Source organism: Cetorhinus maximus, chromosome 4, assembly GCF_964194155.1.
Source record: "Cetorhinus maximus chromosome 4, sCetMax3.hap1.1, whole genome shotgun sequence".
NCBI classification, from domain to species: domain Eukaryota; kingdom Metazoa; phylum Chordata; class Chondrichthyes; order Lamniformes; family Cetorhinidae; genus Cetorhinus; species Cetorhinus maximus.
The window spans coordinates 73,141,277-73,160,809 of record NC_135882.1 but is presented as its reverse complement, the minus strand read 5'-3'; the positions used below and the strand labels follow the sequence as shown (position 1 = coordinate 73,160,809).

General features: G+C 42.4%; 1 protein-coding gene across 1 annotated transcript in view; it reads left to right on the top strand.

The window, feature by feature from the left end:
• The window catches only part of LOC144679692 (retinol dehydrogenase 10-like), a 93,973-nt gene that overhangs the window by 44,201 nt on the left and 30,239 nt on the right, over positions 1 to 19,533 (top strand). Inside the window, exon 2 of the mRNA XM_078540325.1 lies at positions 17,468 to 17,566. Coding sequence (XP_078396451.1) covers positions 17,468 to 17,566 — 99 coding nt within the window. The remainder of the gene's footprint in view (positions 1 to 17,467; positions 17,567 to 19,533) is intronic.

The window sequence follows — 19,533 nt, the reverse complement described above, 5'->3', positions numbered from 1 at the left end:
GTCTAATATGTAGTGCATAGAGAGATATTGCTCCTCACTGCATCAATGCATGTTCTGTGTGCACCTACATATACAACCCTCGATACTGAAGCAGAGGTATGTGCCATGTCTTGCACCTTAACTGCAGTGTGCAGATATGATCTTTCCTTTGGAGCACTGTGTGGATGAGCCAAGCTGCTTACCTTGCCAGAATGTAGTCGTTCATTGAACTTTTCCTTCACTGAATCCATGAGCACTGCTCTCCTTTTACTGCAGCCGTTATCTGCATCCAGGCCTCCTTGGTTGCTGTAGGACCGTTATGGTGGCCAACTGGGTAGAAGATTGGTCTCCTTTTTCTGAACCTCTCTCCAAAATGTAAAGATCCTGGTCAGAAAATCATGGGGCAGCTGGACCCAGCCCTTCCCCGCGTCTCTTCTGTGACATGAATAAAAATGTAAGGTGAGAAGAGTCATGAAGCCATTCAGATTACCAAGCTCTCATCTTATTTTCACCATATCGATCATTTACTGGTAAGGTTTGGTGGAGAAAATGGCTCTGCACAAATACTTGGCCCCTGTATTTTGCAGCTGTGACTCCATGACCCCTGACAGCCCCATTGGTTTCCTTTTAGTCACACCGTTATGCTGTGACAGTGGTGCTGAGGGACCTGGTCAAGGGCCAACAGTATGGATGCATGCTGGTGGGTGGCAAGAGGACAAATGGATGTGATGATGAGCATGGCAGTGAATCATCATTTATCCACCCAGAGTGCCTTGGCAGCTAACTACATGACTGTGACACCTGCACAAGGTAATGATGGCAAGATGATGCCATCTACATGGCTGTACCAAGCATTTGCGTAGAGCCATTTTGCCCACCAAACCTCACCAGTAATCATGTGGTGAAAATAGTACATGTAAGTGCACAAAAGTAAATGAGCATTGTAATCTAGCTCACTACTCTACTCTTTCTTATTTTTCTTCATAAGATGTCTCTCAGAATCATAGTGGAAGGGATGGGTCCAGCTGCTGAACAGTTCAGTGAAGGGCACTATGGCTAGGCAGCAACAATGATATTTTTCCCCACAGGGAAAGCCATGATGGGCCAAGAGTTTTAGGATCAGCTGACCATTGGATAACATTTACAGTTTGGACTTCCTTTTTAATTCATTCATGGAATGTGGATGTTACTGGCAAGACCAGCATTTATTGTCCATCCCTAACTGCCCCCAAAGGTGGTAGTGAGCTGCCACTTTGAACTGCTGCAGTCCATGTGGTGTAGGTACACCCACAGTGCTGTTAAGGAGTTCCAGGACTTTAAACCAATGAAATGCGATATATTTCCAAGTCAGTGTGGTGTGGTTTGGAGGTGAACTTCTAGCAGTTGGTGTTCCCATGTGTCTGTTGTCCTTGTCCTTCTGGATGGCAGTGGTTGTGAGTTTAGAAGGTGCTGCCTATATAAGCTTTGGGTTCTGCAGTGCACCTTGTAAATGGTATACACTGCTGCCACAGGGGGGTGGTGGTGGTGGAGGGAGTGGATGCTTGTGGATGGATTACCAATCAGGTGGACTGCTTTGTCCTGGATGGTGTTAAGCTTCTTGTGTTGGAGCTGCACCTATCCAGCCAAATGGAGAGTATTCCATCACACTCTTGACTTGTGCCTTGGAGATGATAGACAGGCTTTTGGGGAGTCAGGAGGTGAGTTACTCACCCCAGGATTCCTAGTCTCTGACCTGCTCTTGTAGCCGCAGTATTTATATGGCTAGTCCAGTTCAGTTTCTGGTCAATGGTAACCCCCCCCCCAGGATGATGGGGGATTCAGCAATGGTAGTGCCATCAAATGTCATGGGGCAATGGTTATTCTCTTGTTGGAGATGTCATTGAATGGCACTTGTATGGCATGAATGTTACTTGCCACTTGTCAACCCAAGCCTGGAGTTTGTTCAAGTCTTTCTGCATTTGGACATCAGACTGCTTCAGTTTCTAAGGAGTCATGAACAGTGCTGAACATTGTGCTGTCATCAATGAACATCCTAACTTCTGACCTTTTTATGATGGAAGGAAGGGCATTAAAGCAGTTGAAGATGGTTGGGCCTAGGCCACTGTCCCGAGGATCCCCTACAGTGATGTCCTGGAACTGAGATGGTTGTTTGAGGTCAATCATCATCTTGTCCCAGGTATGACTCCAACCAGTGGAGAGTGTTTTCCCCCTGATTCCCATTGACTCCAGTTTTGCTGGGGTGCCTTGATGCCAGTTTTGATTGAATGCTGCCTTGATGTCAAGGGCAGTCACTCTGCTCATTTTTTTGGGTGTTCAGCTCTTTTTTGTCCATGTTTGAACCAAGGCTGTAATGAGGCCAGGAGCTGTGTGGCCCTGGCAGAACCCAAACTGAGCGTTGCTGAACAAGTTGCTAAGCAAGTGCTTCACTCCTTCCATCACTTTACTGATGGGGTGGTAATTAGCTTCCATGTATTTTTCCTGCTTTGTGTGCAGCACACATATCCGGGTGATTTTTCTTATTGCCAGGTTGGTGCCAGTGTTGTAACTCTTCTGGAGCAGCTTGGCTTGGGACTCAGCAAGTTTTGGAGCACAAGTCTTCAGTACTATTGCTGGAATGTTGTCAGGGCCCATAGCCTTTGCAGTACCCAATGCTTTCAGCTGTTTCTCTTAGGTGGAGTGAGTTGAATTGGCTGAAGATTGGCATCTGTGATGGTGGGGACCTCTGGAGGCGACAGATCATCCACTCAGCACTTCTGGCTGAAGATTGTTGCAAATGCTTCACTCATCTGATGCACTGATGTGCTAGGCTCCCCGATCATTGAAGATGGGGATATTTGTGGAGCTGCTGCCTCCAGTGAGTTGCTTAATTGTTCTCCACCATTCACAATTGGATGTGGAAGGGCTGCAGAGCTTGGATCTGATCTGTTGGTTTCGGAATCGCTTGGCTCTGTCCATCATGCTTGCTGCTTTTACTGTTTGGCATGCAAGTAGTCCTGTGTTGTAGCTTCACCAGGTTGATGCCACATTTTTGGTATGCCTGGTGCTGCCTGGTGCTGCTTCTGGCATGTCCTCCTGCTCTTCTTTGAACCAGGGTTGATTGCCTGGCTTGGTAATGGTAGAGTGGGAGATATGCTGGGCCATGAGGTTACAGATTGTGCTGGAGTACAATTCTGCTGCTGATGGCCCACAGCGCCTCATGGTTGCCCAGCCTTGAGTTGCTAGATCTGTTCAAAAGTGTATCTCATTTGGCATGGTGGTAGTGTCACACATGATGGGTATTCTCAATTTGAAGATGGGCTTTCAACTCAGACTGTATCAGTAGGAGTTACCACTGCACAGTCATGGACAGATGCATCTGAGGCAGGCAGGTTGAGGATAAGGTCAAATATGTTTTTCCCTCTTGTTCCCTTACCACCTGCCACAGACCCAGCCTAGCAGCTATGTTCTTTACCTTCACCTGACAATGAAATGACATCTGCAAAGGACAGGGACTTTGCTATTGATTGGCTTACCTCTTGAATAGCTTTTATGTTCCTGAGCTGTGCCAAACCATCCTCTGACCACTTGATAGTTCCAAGGTAGCCTGCCCCAGACTAAAAATCACAAGTCCATATAGATGCATTTAGAGGTTGGGTTCATGAAGCTGGGAATTCTCCCATCTCTGCACACCCAACTGGGAGTGGAAATCTGGGCCTCTGTTTAAAATGTGTGCACACTTGACGCAAATTCTGTTTTCTGAAACCGTCCCTTGGATATGAATGGTTGAAGTTTAAACAGCTCTATAATTGATGCTGATCTTTTTTTGGTCAGAACTGTGGATTAGTCCCTTTCATGGATTAATAATTCCCTTGTCAGTGTGATCCACTGTTGCCATTTGTCAGAAGTGTGGAAAAACAAAGCCCTCGTTAGCAGTACATCAGTCGTCTTAATTAATCCTTCAGGCTCTTTGACATTGTGAGCATTTGGGTATCTTACCCAAAGTGTCACATTTATTTGTTAAGATCTCCAACACTGGATAATATTTCTTTTGTTTCAGTGCAGCTGTAAGATAGAATCTGACCAGTTTTTTTTCCCATACACCTTATCAACCTTCCCCTGAATTTACTGTCTGACTAAATGATGCATCCAGTACCATTTGTTATGTTTTTGTGCTGTTATGTTAATATATTTCCACAGCCTTCCAGTATTTTATAGCAGGCATTCCTTGTGCAATGTGATATCAGTACAGCTGAACAGCCAACTAAGTCTAGACGTGTTCTGATCTGAAACTGTGCTCGCTTGTGCACTATCCCGATAGAATCATTGAAAAATGGCCAGGAACTATTGTCTGCTCATTTACCCATTTAAATTATTTGAACATCCACAGTTGTGCTTCTACATTTTTTTTTGTAATTCTGAATAATGGCAAATCAAATGTGAAATCAAATCAAATCAAACTGGAGTCTTGGCTGTTTGGTGGTGGATGTGCCTGACCTTTTGTCACCAGGTTCATGGGGGGGTGGGGTGGGGGGTGGGAGGAGGAGAAAGTTCCTGTTTGAGTGCTGATCAGTCTTTATACCCTTTATCTACTTCTATTTCTGTACCTGCTGAAAGTGCTGCTCATTCCTGTGTTTAAACTTGAGGAATTATCATTCATTCATGATTTGCTATCCAGTGCCTTCTACCAGGAAATACAGGTATGTAAAAATTGTGAAGAGGAGTGGGTATGGCTGATTCCCCTCACTTTAGTCTCTGTCCTACCCAGCTGAGATTTATGACCAGCTCTTTTTATCTGCCTTCTGTTTGCTAGCAAGCTATGGGGTTGAGGCTGTTCCCTGCCTTTAGAACTACTCAGTCTATTAAAGCAAGAAATGTGAATGCTGTGTCACCCCTCTTTCCCCCAATCACCTTTGGTATTTTTCCATTGTGGGTGCAAATGCAGATATAAAAATTGATTTTTTTTTTTAAATTTCAGACTGTGTGACATCTTGCAGAATTGGTATATATGTGCTCTAATAACTAACTATACAGCAATGTATATATGACATCCTTTTTTTATGCCGCTATTTAACAAACTAGTTGGTGTACTTGAAGCACAGCCACCCCTTTAAATCACAGATGCTGTTTAATGCCTGTAGATGTACTAAATGAAGTACTACAACAGAACCTGAATAAGTTTGACTAGCCATGTGTAAATATCTGGGATTGTTGTTTTTATTTTATGGGATTTCTGATTTTTGTCTAATCATTACTTCCTCCTACCTGCACCCACCCATCTCTTGTACTTATGCTGGAAAACTGGAATGTCGGCTATTTTTCTTGGCTCAGGCAGTTCATTTTAATTATTGGCTTTTTCACAATTTTTGTACTGTTGCCATGCTTTTAGACTAATGAACAAGAATACCAGCAGTATTTTCATTGTAGCACTTAATGCTAACAACACTACCAGAGTCCAATTTAATGCAGTGCTTTAAAATCAGTTGTTGCTAAAAATGTACTTGCATTCATTTAATACATTTTTCCTTGGCCTTGCTATCAGGAGTTCCTCAAACTAATGATATCACTTAACCTAATTTCCTTTTTGAGGAACATTTAAATCCCTTGCGATGTACATAACTAAAGTGCCATTCATTGGTCCTTGCCTAACTTTTAAAATGTTTAGCTACATTACAATACTTGTACAACTACCATAAATGCAGTGTATAAGATGATCCCATTTTTCTGTCCCCAAAAATCATGCTTTTGCACATACTCAGTATATAAGTTGACCCCCCTTGTTGCTATACTCACCAAAGTAGTCATCCTCAATTTTTCTACTCACAAATGCATGTTTTAATCATCTTTTTAAGTAGGCAATATGGGCTGTGTTGCAAAGGTCTTGCATCAGAAGTTGATAACATTTGAAAATGGTGACCATCCAGACCCATGCAAGTGTTGCACTTTTTTGAACTCTGAATATAAGTCAACTGCTGCTTTTGGAGGGATTTCAGAGATCTATTTGTATGCTAACAAGGATGGTAATTTGGGTATGTTTACTGTCCCCTCCGATTGGAGTAATTTGCCAAGTAGTATAATTGAGACTGGTACTTGCATCATTTGAAATGTAATTGGATTTTAAGAGTGAGTTGGAGCTCAAAAGCAAATGAGCTTTGCAGGCATGTGGCCTTTTATTTTTGTTCAATATTTCCAACCAATATAAGGCAACGTTATTTCCTTTCAATGTGTGGTTGGCTCTAACATTAATTTCTGAATTTAATGTACATACAAACATTCAAATTAGGATGAGTAGGCCCCTGAGCCTGCACTGCCATTCAATAAGATCTTGGCTGATCTGATTGTAACCTCCTGCCTACTTTGAACCTTTCAACCCCTTGCTTATCAAGAATCTTTCTACCTCTGCCCGAAAACTGCTTCCACTGTCTTTTTGAGGAAGAGTTCTAAAGACTCATGACCCTCAGAAAATTTCTCCTCGTATTTTATCTTAAATGGGTGACCCCTTATTCTTAAATTGTGACCCCCTAGTTCTAGATTCTCCCACAAGAGGAAACATCCTTTTCAACATCCACCCTGTCAAGACCCTTCAGGATCTTATGTTTCAATCAAGTCGCCTCTTAGTCTTAACTTCAGTAGATACAAGCCTGTCCTACCTTTCCTCATAAGACAACCCACCCATGCCAGGTGTTAGTCCAGTAAATTTTCTCTGAACTGTTGACACATTTACATCATTTAAATAAGGAGGCCAATACTGTACATGGCAGTCTAGATGTGGCCTCACCAGTGTCCTGTACAACTGAAGCATAACCTCTCTACTTTTGTATTCAATTCCCCCTGCAATAGAATGTTACTATTAGCTTTCCTAATTACTTGCTATACCTGCTTATTAGCCTTTTTGTGATTCATTCACTAGGCCACCCAGCTCCCTCCTGAATCCCAGAGCTCTGCAATCTCTCACCATTTAAATAATATGCTTTTTATTCTTCCTGCCAAAATGGAGGATTTCACATTTACCCACATCATAGACCATTTAAGGAGGCTATGAAGGGACATGTCCTCCTTCGAAACTAACTTTTCCTACCTATCTGTTATCAGCAAATTTAGCAGCCATACCTTTGGCCTGTTCATCCAAGTCCATATCAAACATATGCCTAATATTGATATTTCAGCTCCCATCATTGGGGATGCTTGTAAGTTTAACCATTGACAGGTGTATTCATCACTAGGCATAGTTTACTAAATGGACAAGTGACTAATTTAATCTAAGTAAACAATCAAAATACATCGTTTTGGGGGGGAACATAATGCTGTAGTGCCTCATTATTATGGCACCAACATGATATTGTACAAATGTTCAGAACCAAATATCCACTTGCCCATCTAATGGAAGTTACTCCAACATGTCCACTTGCTTCAATCTCTGTTAGTTTAAAGCATACATTGGAGATGGTGTCACTTTAAGCATAGGATTTAGGATGATTCCATAGTCATTATAGTGTGGAAAGGGGTCATTTGGCTCCTCCAGTTCATCCCAGCTCTGCAAAGCAATCCTTCCCCCATTCTGTCACCATGGCCTTGCAAGTTTATTTCCTTTTTTTGATAGTTTGATCCTCTGTTTCCACTATCCTCGTGAACATAGTGCATGGTAGGTCCTGGAACCTAAGCTTTTGAAAAGAAAAATCTCACTTGCATCCTCTGTCACTTGATTTAAACCTTAAATCTGAGCCCCCTAGTCCTTGTACCATCAGCTAATGGAAACAGATTTTCTTTTGTCTACCTTATTCAAACCTGTACACTATCAGACCTTCCTTCAACCTTCTTTGCTCCAAGGAAAACAACCCCAGCTTTTGCAACCTAATCTTTTAGCTAAATTCCTTCATCCCTGGGACCATTCTGGAAAATCTCTGCACCCTCTCAAGGACCCTTGTGTCATTACTGGAAGTGGATGTAGCACTCTGGCCTAAACGCAGCTTTATAAAGACTCAGCATAACTTCCCTCCTTCCCTGCTTTTGTTTGAATCTCCAGGATACCAAATGCTTTGAATTACTCTCCTCTCAATACATCCTTTTACCTTCAAAGATCCATGCGCATGAACCCTTGCATGCTCTTTGGAACTGATAGTTAAGCCTGTTGCCTCTCCCTCCCTATCTCTGCCAAAATGCATCACCTCTATTAAATTTCATTTACTATTTATCTTGCTCATTCTGCTAGCTTTTGCCCTGTTGCAGTCAGTTGGTATCATTACTGTTTGCCACAGTTCCAAGTTTGGTATCATTAAATTTTGAAATTTCATAAATATTAGTCATTTACAATAATCAAAAACAACTGGAACATCACCATTTACCATTCTCCAGTTTGAAAAAACTATTTGCTAGAACTCAGTTTTCTGTCATTAAGACAATTTTTTTTTTCCAACCTGATACTACCCTCCTATGCCATAAACCTCAATTTGTTAACTGGCTTTTTGTGTGGTGCTTTCATTTTCATAAAATCCACATAGGCAACATTTCCTTCAGTCTTTCCTGTTACTTTTATCCAAAAATTCAATTAGATTAAAGCATGATCTGTCTTTTTATAAATTCTGATCCGATTTTTCTTTAGCTTGCTCAGGTTACATCACAGTGCTAATTGGGTCAAGCATAGGCAAGGAAACTTTGCCATACTCCTTCAACCAATACACCACTTGAAAAAATCAATGCGGGTAGTAAGGGCCCTGAATGTACTGGTAGGTGGGGAATGTCAATATCCAATGGCTTTGGTAGCACCACTACTGATGGTGCTGGCTGAGTCTTGAAGAACATGTCGGTCAGATGGGCCCTGCCAAAGGTGCTAAGAACCAACATGAGGGAAAGCCTCCTTGATATTGTCCTTGCCAACTACTTGTGGATGCAAATGTCTATTACATTACTAGCTGCAGTGACTACATCACAGTCCTTGTGGTGATGAATATCCAGTGTGAAGCTAGGGTTTCAATGTTGTGTGGCACTATTAGTGTTAAATTGTTAGAACAGATATAGCAGATCAAAACTGTGCAACAATGAGGTACTATGTGCCATCAGCAGCAGAATTGTATTCAGCCACATGTGACCACATGACCTGGCATATCCCTCACTCTACCATTACCATCAAGCCAGGGGGACCAAACCTGGTTCATTAAAGATTTAAGGGGAGCTTGCTAGTCACAGTACCAGTGTTCTGAACCATTTGGGGATCATTAACATTTTTGTTTTGAATCTGAAAGCAGAGGTATTTAATTTTTTTAAAATTTTTTTTAATTTGTGAACCTTGTGGCTTCATTCAAAATAAAGAATTCTACTACACAAAATTCACAGAACCATCTCTGGGAGATGGTGACATAGTGGTAATGTCACTCAATCAGTAATCTAGAGGCCTAGCCCAATGCTCCAGGGACAAGGGTTCAAATCCCACCACAGTAGCTGGTGGCACTGAAAACTAATCTTTAATGGTGACCTTAACTATTGTCAATCATTGTTTAAAAAAAAATTCCTTTGGGGAAGAAAATCTGCCATCCTTGCCTGGCCTACATGTCATTCTAGACTCTCAGCAATGTGATTGACTCTTAAATGGCCTACCAAGCCACTCAGTCAAGGGCAATTAGATGAGCAACAAATGCTGGCCTTGCCAGTGATGCCCACATTTTTTTTTTAAAAAAATCTTATCTTGAATAGTCAATTAAATTAAAGATAATAGAAGAAAAATGAACTGTCACTTCTAAGCCAAACTGTTTGAAATCACCATTTCCTTCTACATCCAATTGACTTTCACACTGAATTGATGATTGCAAAGTGTTCTGTCAGTTCCATTCACAACTCCTCAGATGCTGAAGCAGTCAAACCTGCCTGCAGCAGACCTAGACAACATTTTGGCTTTGGTTGATAAATGTCAAGTGACATGCCAGGCAGTGACCATCCAGAACAACAGAATCTAGCCAACTCTACTTGATATTCAATGGCATCACATCACTGAATTCCCCAAATCCTGGGGGTTACCATTGACCAGAAACTGGACCAGCCACAGAAATACTGTGGCTAAAAGAGCAGGTCAGAGGCTTGGAATTGTGTGGTGAGAAACTCACCACCTGACACCCCAAACCCTGTCCATCTATAAAGCACAAGTCAGGAGTGACAGAATACTCTCCACTTGCCTGGATAAGTGCTGCTCCAAGAACACAAGCTCAAAACCATCCAAGATAAAGCAGCCTGCTTGATCAGGCTCCCATCTGCCACCTTAAACTTTCACACCCTCCACCACTGATGCCTGATGGCAACAGTGTGTACCATCTGCAAGATGCACTGCAGCAACTTGCCATAGCTATTTCAACAGCACCTTCCAAACCCATGACCTGTACCACCTAGCAGATGCATGGGAACACCAGCATATGCAAGTTCTCCTCCAAGTCATACGCTATCCTGACTTGAAACCATATTGCTGTTCCTTGACTGTCACTGGGTCAAAAACTTGAAACTCTCCCCCCAACAGTGCTGTGGGTGGAACTACACCACATAGATTGCAGTGGTTCAAGAAGGCTGCTCACCACCATGTCTAGGGAAATTGAGGATGAGCAATAAATGTTGGCCATGTGAGCAATGCTCACATCTGCTTGATGGATCTCCCTAGTTAACTGAAACCTACCCAAGTGCCTGTTGGTCAGCACCCCCCCACCGATTTTGTTGTTTCTAAAGCCTTACCCACATAGTAACTAAGACAGTCAGTTTCAATGTTTTTATGACCTTGAGTAAGGATGTCATGTTAGTCACTGTCCAGTCCTTTGGCACCTCCCCCATATCTAGGGAAGATTGGAGGAATATGACTAGCCTTTCTGCTATCTCCACCCCCACTTTAGTAACCTGGAGTGAAAGCCACCTGGACCAGGCGACTTACCCACTCTAAGCATAACCAGCCTTTCTAGTACATCCTGCCTATCAATTTTCACCTATTACCTCAATCATCTCAGTTTCGAACGATAATTTGTCAGCATCCCCATCCTTTGTAAACACCTATGCAGAATATTCAAGCATTTTGTCATGTCCAGTAAAGGCATGTCATATGCATAACTTTAAACAGGGCGTGTATTCAGTACAACATTTTCTGGAACTGCCTTTCTCTTTTAAAAATGAACATTAAAATGCTGCTAACGTGGTTGCCAAGGGTCAGGTAACTTTTGTAATTTTTGCATTAACTCAACTACCTCAAGTCTCTGGGAAGTACCTAATTGAATGACCATGGATGGGGTGCTGCCTTGAATGGACATACCAAAACACAACTCTTTGTGGAATTCACACCTATTGTTTGTGAACTTACCCAAAAATTAAAATCTAAAGACTCTTAAATGCTCCAGGTGGAATTTTCAATGCCCGCTGGTGGTGGGTATGAGTGGACACCAGTTTACAATCATCCACTGCACCCATCTGGCAGGCCGCATTTCCCAAACTTCATTGTTGGAAACTACACCTGCATTTCATTTATAAGCCCAAATCACTGGAATCAACCCCCCACCCCCCCCCCACCCCGCATGATCATCCGCAATCATACTGACATATTTCATAACTGAGCATAAGCGACATTTACCTGGCGAGCTGCACTTTGCTGGGGACTGAGTCTTGTTTGCCTACCTTGCTCAGGGCAGCACTTGCAGTTTTCAGCGCCAGGCCTTGCAGGCAGTACAACATCACTTTTAGGGGGCTTACGGGCAGGTCTCTACTTACGAGACCAGCCATAAGGAGGGGGTGGCTTTTCAAAGTCTGCAGGGCTGTGGCTTGCTTGGGGAAGGGGGAGAAGGGGCCTCGGGCAAAGAAAGAGGCTGCAGGGCTAGGGCATTATTGGGGAAGGGGGGGGTATCCCAGGGTGTATATGAGGACACATGTTGATCTGTGCAAGTGGCCTCGAGAGTGGGGGGGCTGAGGATCTTTCCAGAAAAGATGAGTCCAGATGGAGATCTGAGGGTGTGAGAGAGAGACAGTGGTGGTGCCCCTTGAGCTGGCAGTGAGTGGGATGCCAGTGAATGTGTGATGGGCTTATGTGTGAGTTTAGAGTGATGAGATGGTTGCCTTACCCTGGTAGCATGGATGAGAACATTCATCCTCTTTCTGCACTGGATGGCAAACCTCTTCTGTGCAGCATTGATGCTGACCACCTCTGCCACCACCTCCCAAGCCAGAGTGGTGACACTGGGTCTTATGCGGCCAGAGTGGGAGTAGAGGACATCACGGCGGGCTCCAATAGTGTCCAGGAGGCTTCCCAGGGATGCATCACTAAATTAGGGGACTTCAGTCTTCTTGCCTTTTCAGGGCATGTCTTCAGTGCAGCAGTCCTGGGCCGGAAGCAGGCGTGCATGCGGCTGCACTTTAAATATGGTGCCCAGCATGAGGAAGCTGTGAGGTGACGTTGTGGTGTGTGAAACTGGGGCCACCCACTAGCGAAATGGCATGTTTCCCAGGAATGTATGATTAATGAGCTGGGATTGGGATGATAGGGCACGAAAAGCTGCCATTTGTGGCCAGCAGGTAAATGTTCTTTTTCCTGCCTGCTACCGCACTTAGAGGGTGGAATTGTCCCAGATTTGCGCTGCCTCTTAGCTGTAGAAAAGCCTGCTCATCATGAGTAGATGTGAATGACCTGTTTCCCCCATTGTGTAGCAAAGGCTTCTAATTTCAAATCATTCTGGGTAGACGATAGAAATATTGATCAGGTATTCACCTGATAACACTGACCAAGACAACCAGTTTGTCTTCTCCAAGAACCAGGAAGAAGCCAGGTAGTCTGCAAACGGCACAGCAAGAAACAGCAGCAGCAGCAAAGGCAGCAACATCTATGCTTTAACTGGGCACTGCAACGTAAGGTTTCCAAGCCAGAAAACTGATGACCTAATAATAAGCAACCAAGTCGTAACCCACTGGAAAATCTACTTTTTTGAGGGAATTCTGCAACAACATTGATATATGACTGACTGATTTATTGAATTCACCTAGCTACACTTTGAGTGGAAAAGAACCTCCTCTTCACCAGGCTTGCAACAAGATGACTGTGACCTGCAAACTATTCCTTTGTTACTTGTAAGAATGCACTACCCTCTTATACACACATGGAAAAATACAGTTTGTGTGTCATAGCATTAGATTTTCATGGTGACCATGAGAATAAATAACCTTTACTTAAACCCATGAAAACTTGCTGCTGGTTATTTAAATTGACCATACATTCTAAGAAACACACATACCTTTTCACAAAACAACAGAGGATTAAGCAATAAAGGGAGAGGACAGGAATTTCAGTTCTGTCTCATCCCTGTCTGTAACAATATAATCATCATCTTTGCCCCAATAGGATCCACCCTGCCTTTTGTAGTTGCTTACTATTTATATGCTGTAGAAGGTTGTTGGAATTTCTTTTTTGTTAACTGCCATTCTATTTTCATTATCTCTTTGCCAGTGTTATTTTCCTCTTCACTTCCCCTTTCAACTTATTAGGTTTGGCTTAGTTTTTCCTTGAAGAATTCACCTGACATGTATCATAAAGAGAAAGGGTGTATTTCATCATACATAAGAACTAGGAGCAGGACTAGGCAATTCAGCCCCTTGATACGCCATTCAATACGATCATGACTGATCTCATTTCGGCCTCAACTCCAATTTCTCGCCCTCTCCCCATAACCTTTCAACCCATTACTAATTAAAAATCTGTCTATCTCCTCAAATTTATTCGGCGTCCCGGCATCCACTGCACTTCCACAGATTCACAACCCTTTGAGAAACATAATTCCTCCTCGTCTCTGATTTAAATCTACCACCCCTTAGCCTAAAACTGTGGCCTCTCATTCTAGAATGCCCCACAAGGGGAAACATTCACTCCTACACCTCCCTTGTCAACCAATCAGTCCTGGCTTTTGTTTCCTTGCCTTTTGTACTTGTTGCAATATACCTAGACTGTTCCTGAAAGCATCTTCCTTAAAGATCACCCATTGTTCCTTTACAGTTCTTCCTGTCAAACTTTGATTCCATTTTACCCTGGCTAGATCCCCTCTCATCCTAGTGAAGCTGGCCCTCTTACCCCCTCTTCCAGTTGAGAAGTTCAATATTAGATTTTTTCCCTTGTTTCCATTACTAATCTAAATCTTTGAAACAATGATCACTCTTACCCAGTTGTTCTCCAACAGACACTTGGCCCAACTTATTCCCCAGCACCAGAACCAGCAATGCCTCCTTCCTAGTTGGATTGAGGAAATGCTGTTTGAAGTTCTGCTGAACACATTTGGGAAATGTCTCTCCCATCACCCCGCAGCACCCCCCCCCCCCCACCTCCCCACCTCCTCTTCCATTGTTTGAAAGAAAAGTTTTTTCTTTTGTTGAAGCTTTCAGTCTTGCACTCAATCAGGACAGTTCACAAGAATACCAAATGTAAAGGGAGCAACAGTTTATACTGTATGAGAAGCGAGTGCTGATTGGGACAAGTGAACTCTGGTAGAGATGTTGCCATGGAGAATGCACTAGTTGATGGTGACTGGTGCCTGAAATTTAAACCAGGCAGCTTGACTCTGGTCAAGGCATTGCCCTGAGGAATGAACCAGCCACTTATTTTGTTTAGCTGAAACAGGCGCAATGTGTGTACATGGTCTTTCTGTCTGCAAAGAATAGGACCCTGTGTATCAATATATGTAGCTTCCAGTACATTCAAATGCACCATACTGTGAACCTGACTGATCATCTTAAATTGGTTGTCAGCAATTCTTGGCACACTGAGGATTATTCTGCAAATGTTGTACAATTATGGAATTGCATCTAATGTTGGACACTTTGTTTTGAGTTTTGCAAGCATGGGCTGGTTGGGTACAGTCTGTACCTTGCCCATTGTGAACAGCAGAAGAGACATGCTGTTTGATATGATCTGCAAGTCTTTGGGATGCACAGCCTACATACCTAGCATCACACTAGCATTGAAATTCATATGCCACATTACTCATTAGTGTGATAGGCAGGATATCTTTTTGGCTTGACAGCAGCATCTTGTTAGTGGCGAATACTACTCGTGTTGTTACTGCATAGTAGTAGCATAAACCTCTTGCTCAAATTTGAGATACTTTGCCCTTCTAGGGTAACCTGAGGTAGACTGGGCACTTCTTAGGACCAAAAGTGACAGACTTAGCTAAGCTTGTTCATGAGTGTGCGCAATATACAGCATGAAATGATCTGATCAGGGTAGCTATTATCCCACAGCATTTCCTTGAAGCACCCTATTTCTGCATCAAGGTTGTATGGTGAGCAAACGGCTTGGGCCCTATTTACAAGGTTGCCGATAAGGCCAATCTTATAGCGGATGGAACTGTAAGAATCCCTATGTGTATATTGACCAGTGAAAGTAGGCTTGCAGTAGACTGTGGTAGAGAACCCCCTGGAAGATTTCTCAACTAGTATGTCAAGGAAAGGAATTTCTTTTGACTGACTCCATTTCAAAGGTGAATTTGAGCACAGGATGGAGCCCATTAAGACATGTAAGGAAATTACTACATGTGGCTGCAGATTTAAATATAGCAAACATATCATCCACATATCAGAAACATGCAAGGGGTAGGTGGTTATGTCATTCCATCAATGACATTTCTCATGGAACCCAACCAAGATGTTTGAGAGAGCTGGGCCTAGAGGGGAACCAGGGCTATTAATATACATGTCCTGTATGGCCTTCACAAATACTTCACTGTGGAAAGCTTGCTCAAAGCTGGTTGTAACAATTCGCCCAACCATTTGGCCAATTCATATTGTACAGAACCAGTCATAGATAAGATAGGGATATTCAATGGGCCCTTTATGCCCTAATAGTGTGATTGGACCCTCTTTGTTTCTCAACTCTAACCAAATGCATCTTGTCTTTGAGGCATATGGACACCTCTCTTTCCAACAGTACAGTGTCTTCCCTGATGAGTTCTACCAGCCCACCTCCCTTTTTTCCCTTTCCCTATCTTCTCTGAACATTTGTGGCTTAAAAATGGTCAGGATACATGTCTGTTATTGCCTTCGCATCATCTCCCCTTTATGGTTACTTGTGCTTGTAGCTCACTGACCGGATTCACCATACTGTTTTGCATATGTGCATTGCATGTATTCCTTGTAGCCCTTCTTGGTCTGCTCCTAACAGAAATGGTATTCCTTTCTTCTCTGGCACTATCCAACACTCACTCCTTTTAGACACCTTTTTCCTCCTTTCTGCTTCTAATATGCTGATGCTCATCCCCAGTCAATTTAGTTTAAGTCCTCCCCAGCCACACTTGTGAACCGCCCTGCAAGGGTATTGGTCCCATCCCTGTTGAATATAGGTGCCTTCTGCCCCAGAACTGGTCCTAGTGTGCCAAGAATCTGAAGTCTTCCTTCCACCGCACCTCAAGTCACGCATTGGTCCTCCCTGTCTCCCATCAGTTAGTGCTTTTAATCTGAAATCCAGTTCCAGAAATGTTGCTAGCTGCAGTTTTTCTACCAACAGTGCAAATAGAGTGAAATCACCAAGCTTAGTTCTGGAGTGCTCCCTTCACTAATAATTTTCCCTACCTTTTTAAAGGAGGGGTAACACAACCAATTTTTTTCCCTAATCAAACTCTAACTTTGTCTCCTTCTGAATGCAGATGGTATTGAAACTTAAAACTGATTTGGAGTGTTGAGCTTGAAAGGCTTGGGAGCTGCAGCAAACTGAACAGCTGAAGCATTTTGTTTAATAGCAGCCTTTAGTTGCGATTTCCTCTGACTGGGCTTGGTAACTCCTCTTAACTGTCACCTACTGATTTTTTTTAAAAGGAACATTAATTTAATTAGAATAAATGGTTTATTCATTCATATGGTAAACTGTTTGGAATTGGCTCCCTTTTCTGATGGGTGCCAGCTTTGCATTGGGAGGGTGAAGACAGCACCCAAGATAAATAAGTCAGTGTAAAAGTAACTATCTCTTTAATGCAACTTTCATTTACATAATGAACTTCAACTTAAAGCCTGGCTGGGAGAAAGGGAGGGAAATGCTATATGTGCTAATATTTGACATTTGATTTCCTATGCTTGATATTTCAGTGATTCTGTATTTCTAGGTTAAATGAGTACTCAGTAAAATTTGTGATTATTACGTTGACCAGAGAAGGAAGATATTTCTCAAGTTTTTGTTTAGTAAACATATTAAATCATTATTTGGAAAAACTTCAGAACATGCATACTTCAGAGCAATTGGTCATGATACATAACTCGCATTGTGCACCTGAACTATTTACTACATCTTTGTTCTCATCTAATTCAAATAATTATTCCATCAAGATCTGAGCAGTTATTTTCTTCTATTGTCAGACAATAATCGTCATTTGAATTATTATTCTTGTATTTACTGTCATGTATTCCAAGCGTTAGAGGGGCTCTTTTGGGTTGAATTTTTTTTTTGGTGGGAACACAAATGTAGTTTACAAATTAGTGTTCCTGATTTTGTGGAGTATGCCTTGAAACAAAATGATTTTGGCTTTTCCTTCATTAGACTGCCAAGGCATTTCTTCCCAAGATGCTGGAAATGAACCATGGACATATCGTGACAGTGGCAAGTTCCCTAGGGTTGTTCAGCACTGCTGGTATTGAGGTTAGTACCTTTAAACTTGTCCTGGAAAAGTGTTCCTTTAGTTTTATATTTTCCCATTTTTAAAAAAAAAGCAAGCTCTTGAAATGTCTAAATTCTAAGAAATCATCCCATTAATCAGATTTATGTTTTGGAGTGAAATGCATTATGTCTTTGTGTCTCAGTATATCAACTGTATTTTCTAGTCAAAGTATATTCTACATTGCTTTAATTATGCAAATAGCTAACCTTAGAATTTAAACAGCTAAAATATTGTTGCTCCACATTGTGCAACAGAAAGTAAGTATACATGTTTTCAGCTTCTGGGTGGGTTTAAGGGACCAAAAGATCTTAAAGAAATGATGGCAGCAGTGAACGGGAATGGAAAATTTGAAGCATTTTGCATGAACTCACCTTTTGAGTCCTTTTGTAATCGTATGCAACTCAGTTATTAGCTTTGAAACTTGCATTAACCCCACCCACTCAAAAGGTTGAACATTCCTAAGTTACAAAGTGTTCAATACCAAAACAGTGCACCTTGATTCATGCCTGTTTCTTTCCTCCCCCACCCTGTTTCCTACTGAGTTTTTTTTTGAAACTGGTTTGGCAAGCAATATTTCCTTAACTTACAAATTATAATTACTGAACTGATAACACTGTCCACTATATTTAATGCCCCTAACATCTCCTGCATTGTCATAATCTGATTTTACTTTTTTGATTCCCTAGGATTGGGCCCCTTTTTACAGCTGGTCAGCTGTTCTCTTGTTTACATGTACTCTGCTCTAAGTCCATTTACAATGTTGGTGCCACCGTGCTCCAATTAAGACAAATTTGCTCAGCCAAGCAAAAGAAAAATTGACAGTGGCCATAGAATGCAAGGACAGCAAGCTCTTTTGCATGCACACTCTGTCTTGAGCTCATTCTCTCTCGCTCTCTCTCCTTTTCCCTTATTCTCATGGGACACTTCAGACTTTTGCAGTTGATGGGGGCAAAGAATTTAAAAGCTACTCCTGGATTCCTCTTGAACTAAAGCCAGTTATAGTTCATCTGATACCTTGAAGTGATTATGATTCAAACCTTTGGTGATGGATTTTGAAGTTACTGTCAATAAGAGTCGCTTTACTCAAACGTGTATCTATCTCGTGTGTTTCACTGCCATTTCAACAGTATCTTTGTATGTAATAATGCAGCTCCTTAAATTGAATTTTAGTACACCATAGACAAAGCAAAGGAATTCAAGAGACTGGCCTAGTTAAGATAGAGGCTTCTGATTAAAGGGAATTTTTATTTCTTCCCTTTACAACGCGCATTTTATCTATCTATTTAGTTAACTTCTATAGTGCATATAGAACTGGTGTAGCCACAGTATTTACATGGCTAGAAGAACAAGTCAGAGGCTCTGAATCCTGCGGCAAGTAGCTCAACCAACTGACTCCCAAAGCCGGTCCACCATCTACAAGGCACAAGTCAGGAGTGTGATGGAATACTCTCCACTTGCCTGGATGAGTGCAGCTCCAACAACACTCAAGCTTGACACCATCCAGGACAAAGCAGCCCACTTGATTGGCACCCCATTCACTCCCTCCTCCACTGCCACACAGTAGCAGCAGTGTGTACCATCTACAAGATGCACTACAGGAACTCACCAATCCTCCTTACGCAGCACCTTCCAAACCCACAACCACTACCATCTAGAAGGACAAGGGCAGCAAACATTTAGGAACACCACCACCTGGAAGTTCCCCCTCCAAGCCACTCACCATCCTGATTTGGAAATATATTGCTGTTCCTTTACTGTTGCTGGGTCAGAATCCTGGAACTCTCTCCCTAACAGCACCGTGGGTGTATCAACACCATAAGGACTGCAGCGGTTCAAGAAGGCAGTTCACCACCACCTTCTCAGTTGCAATTAGGGATGGGCAATAAGTGCTGGCCTAACCAGGATTGCCCACATCCCATTAATGAATTTTTTAAAAAATCTATAGCAC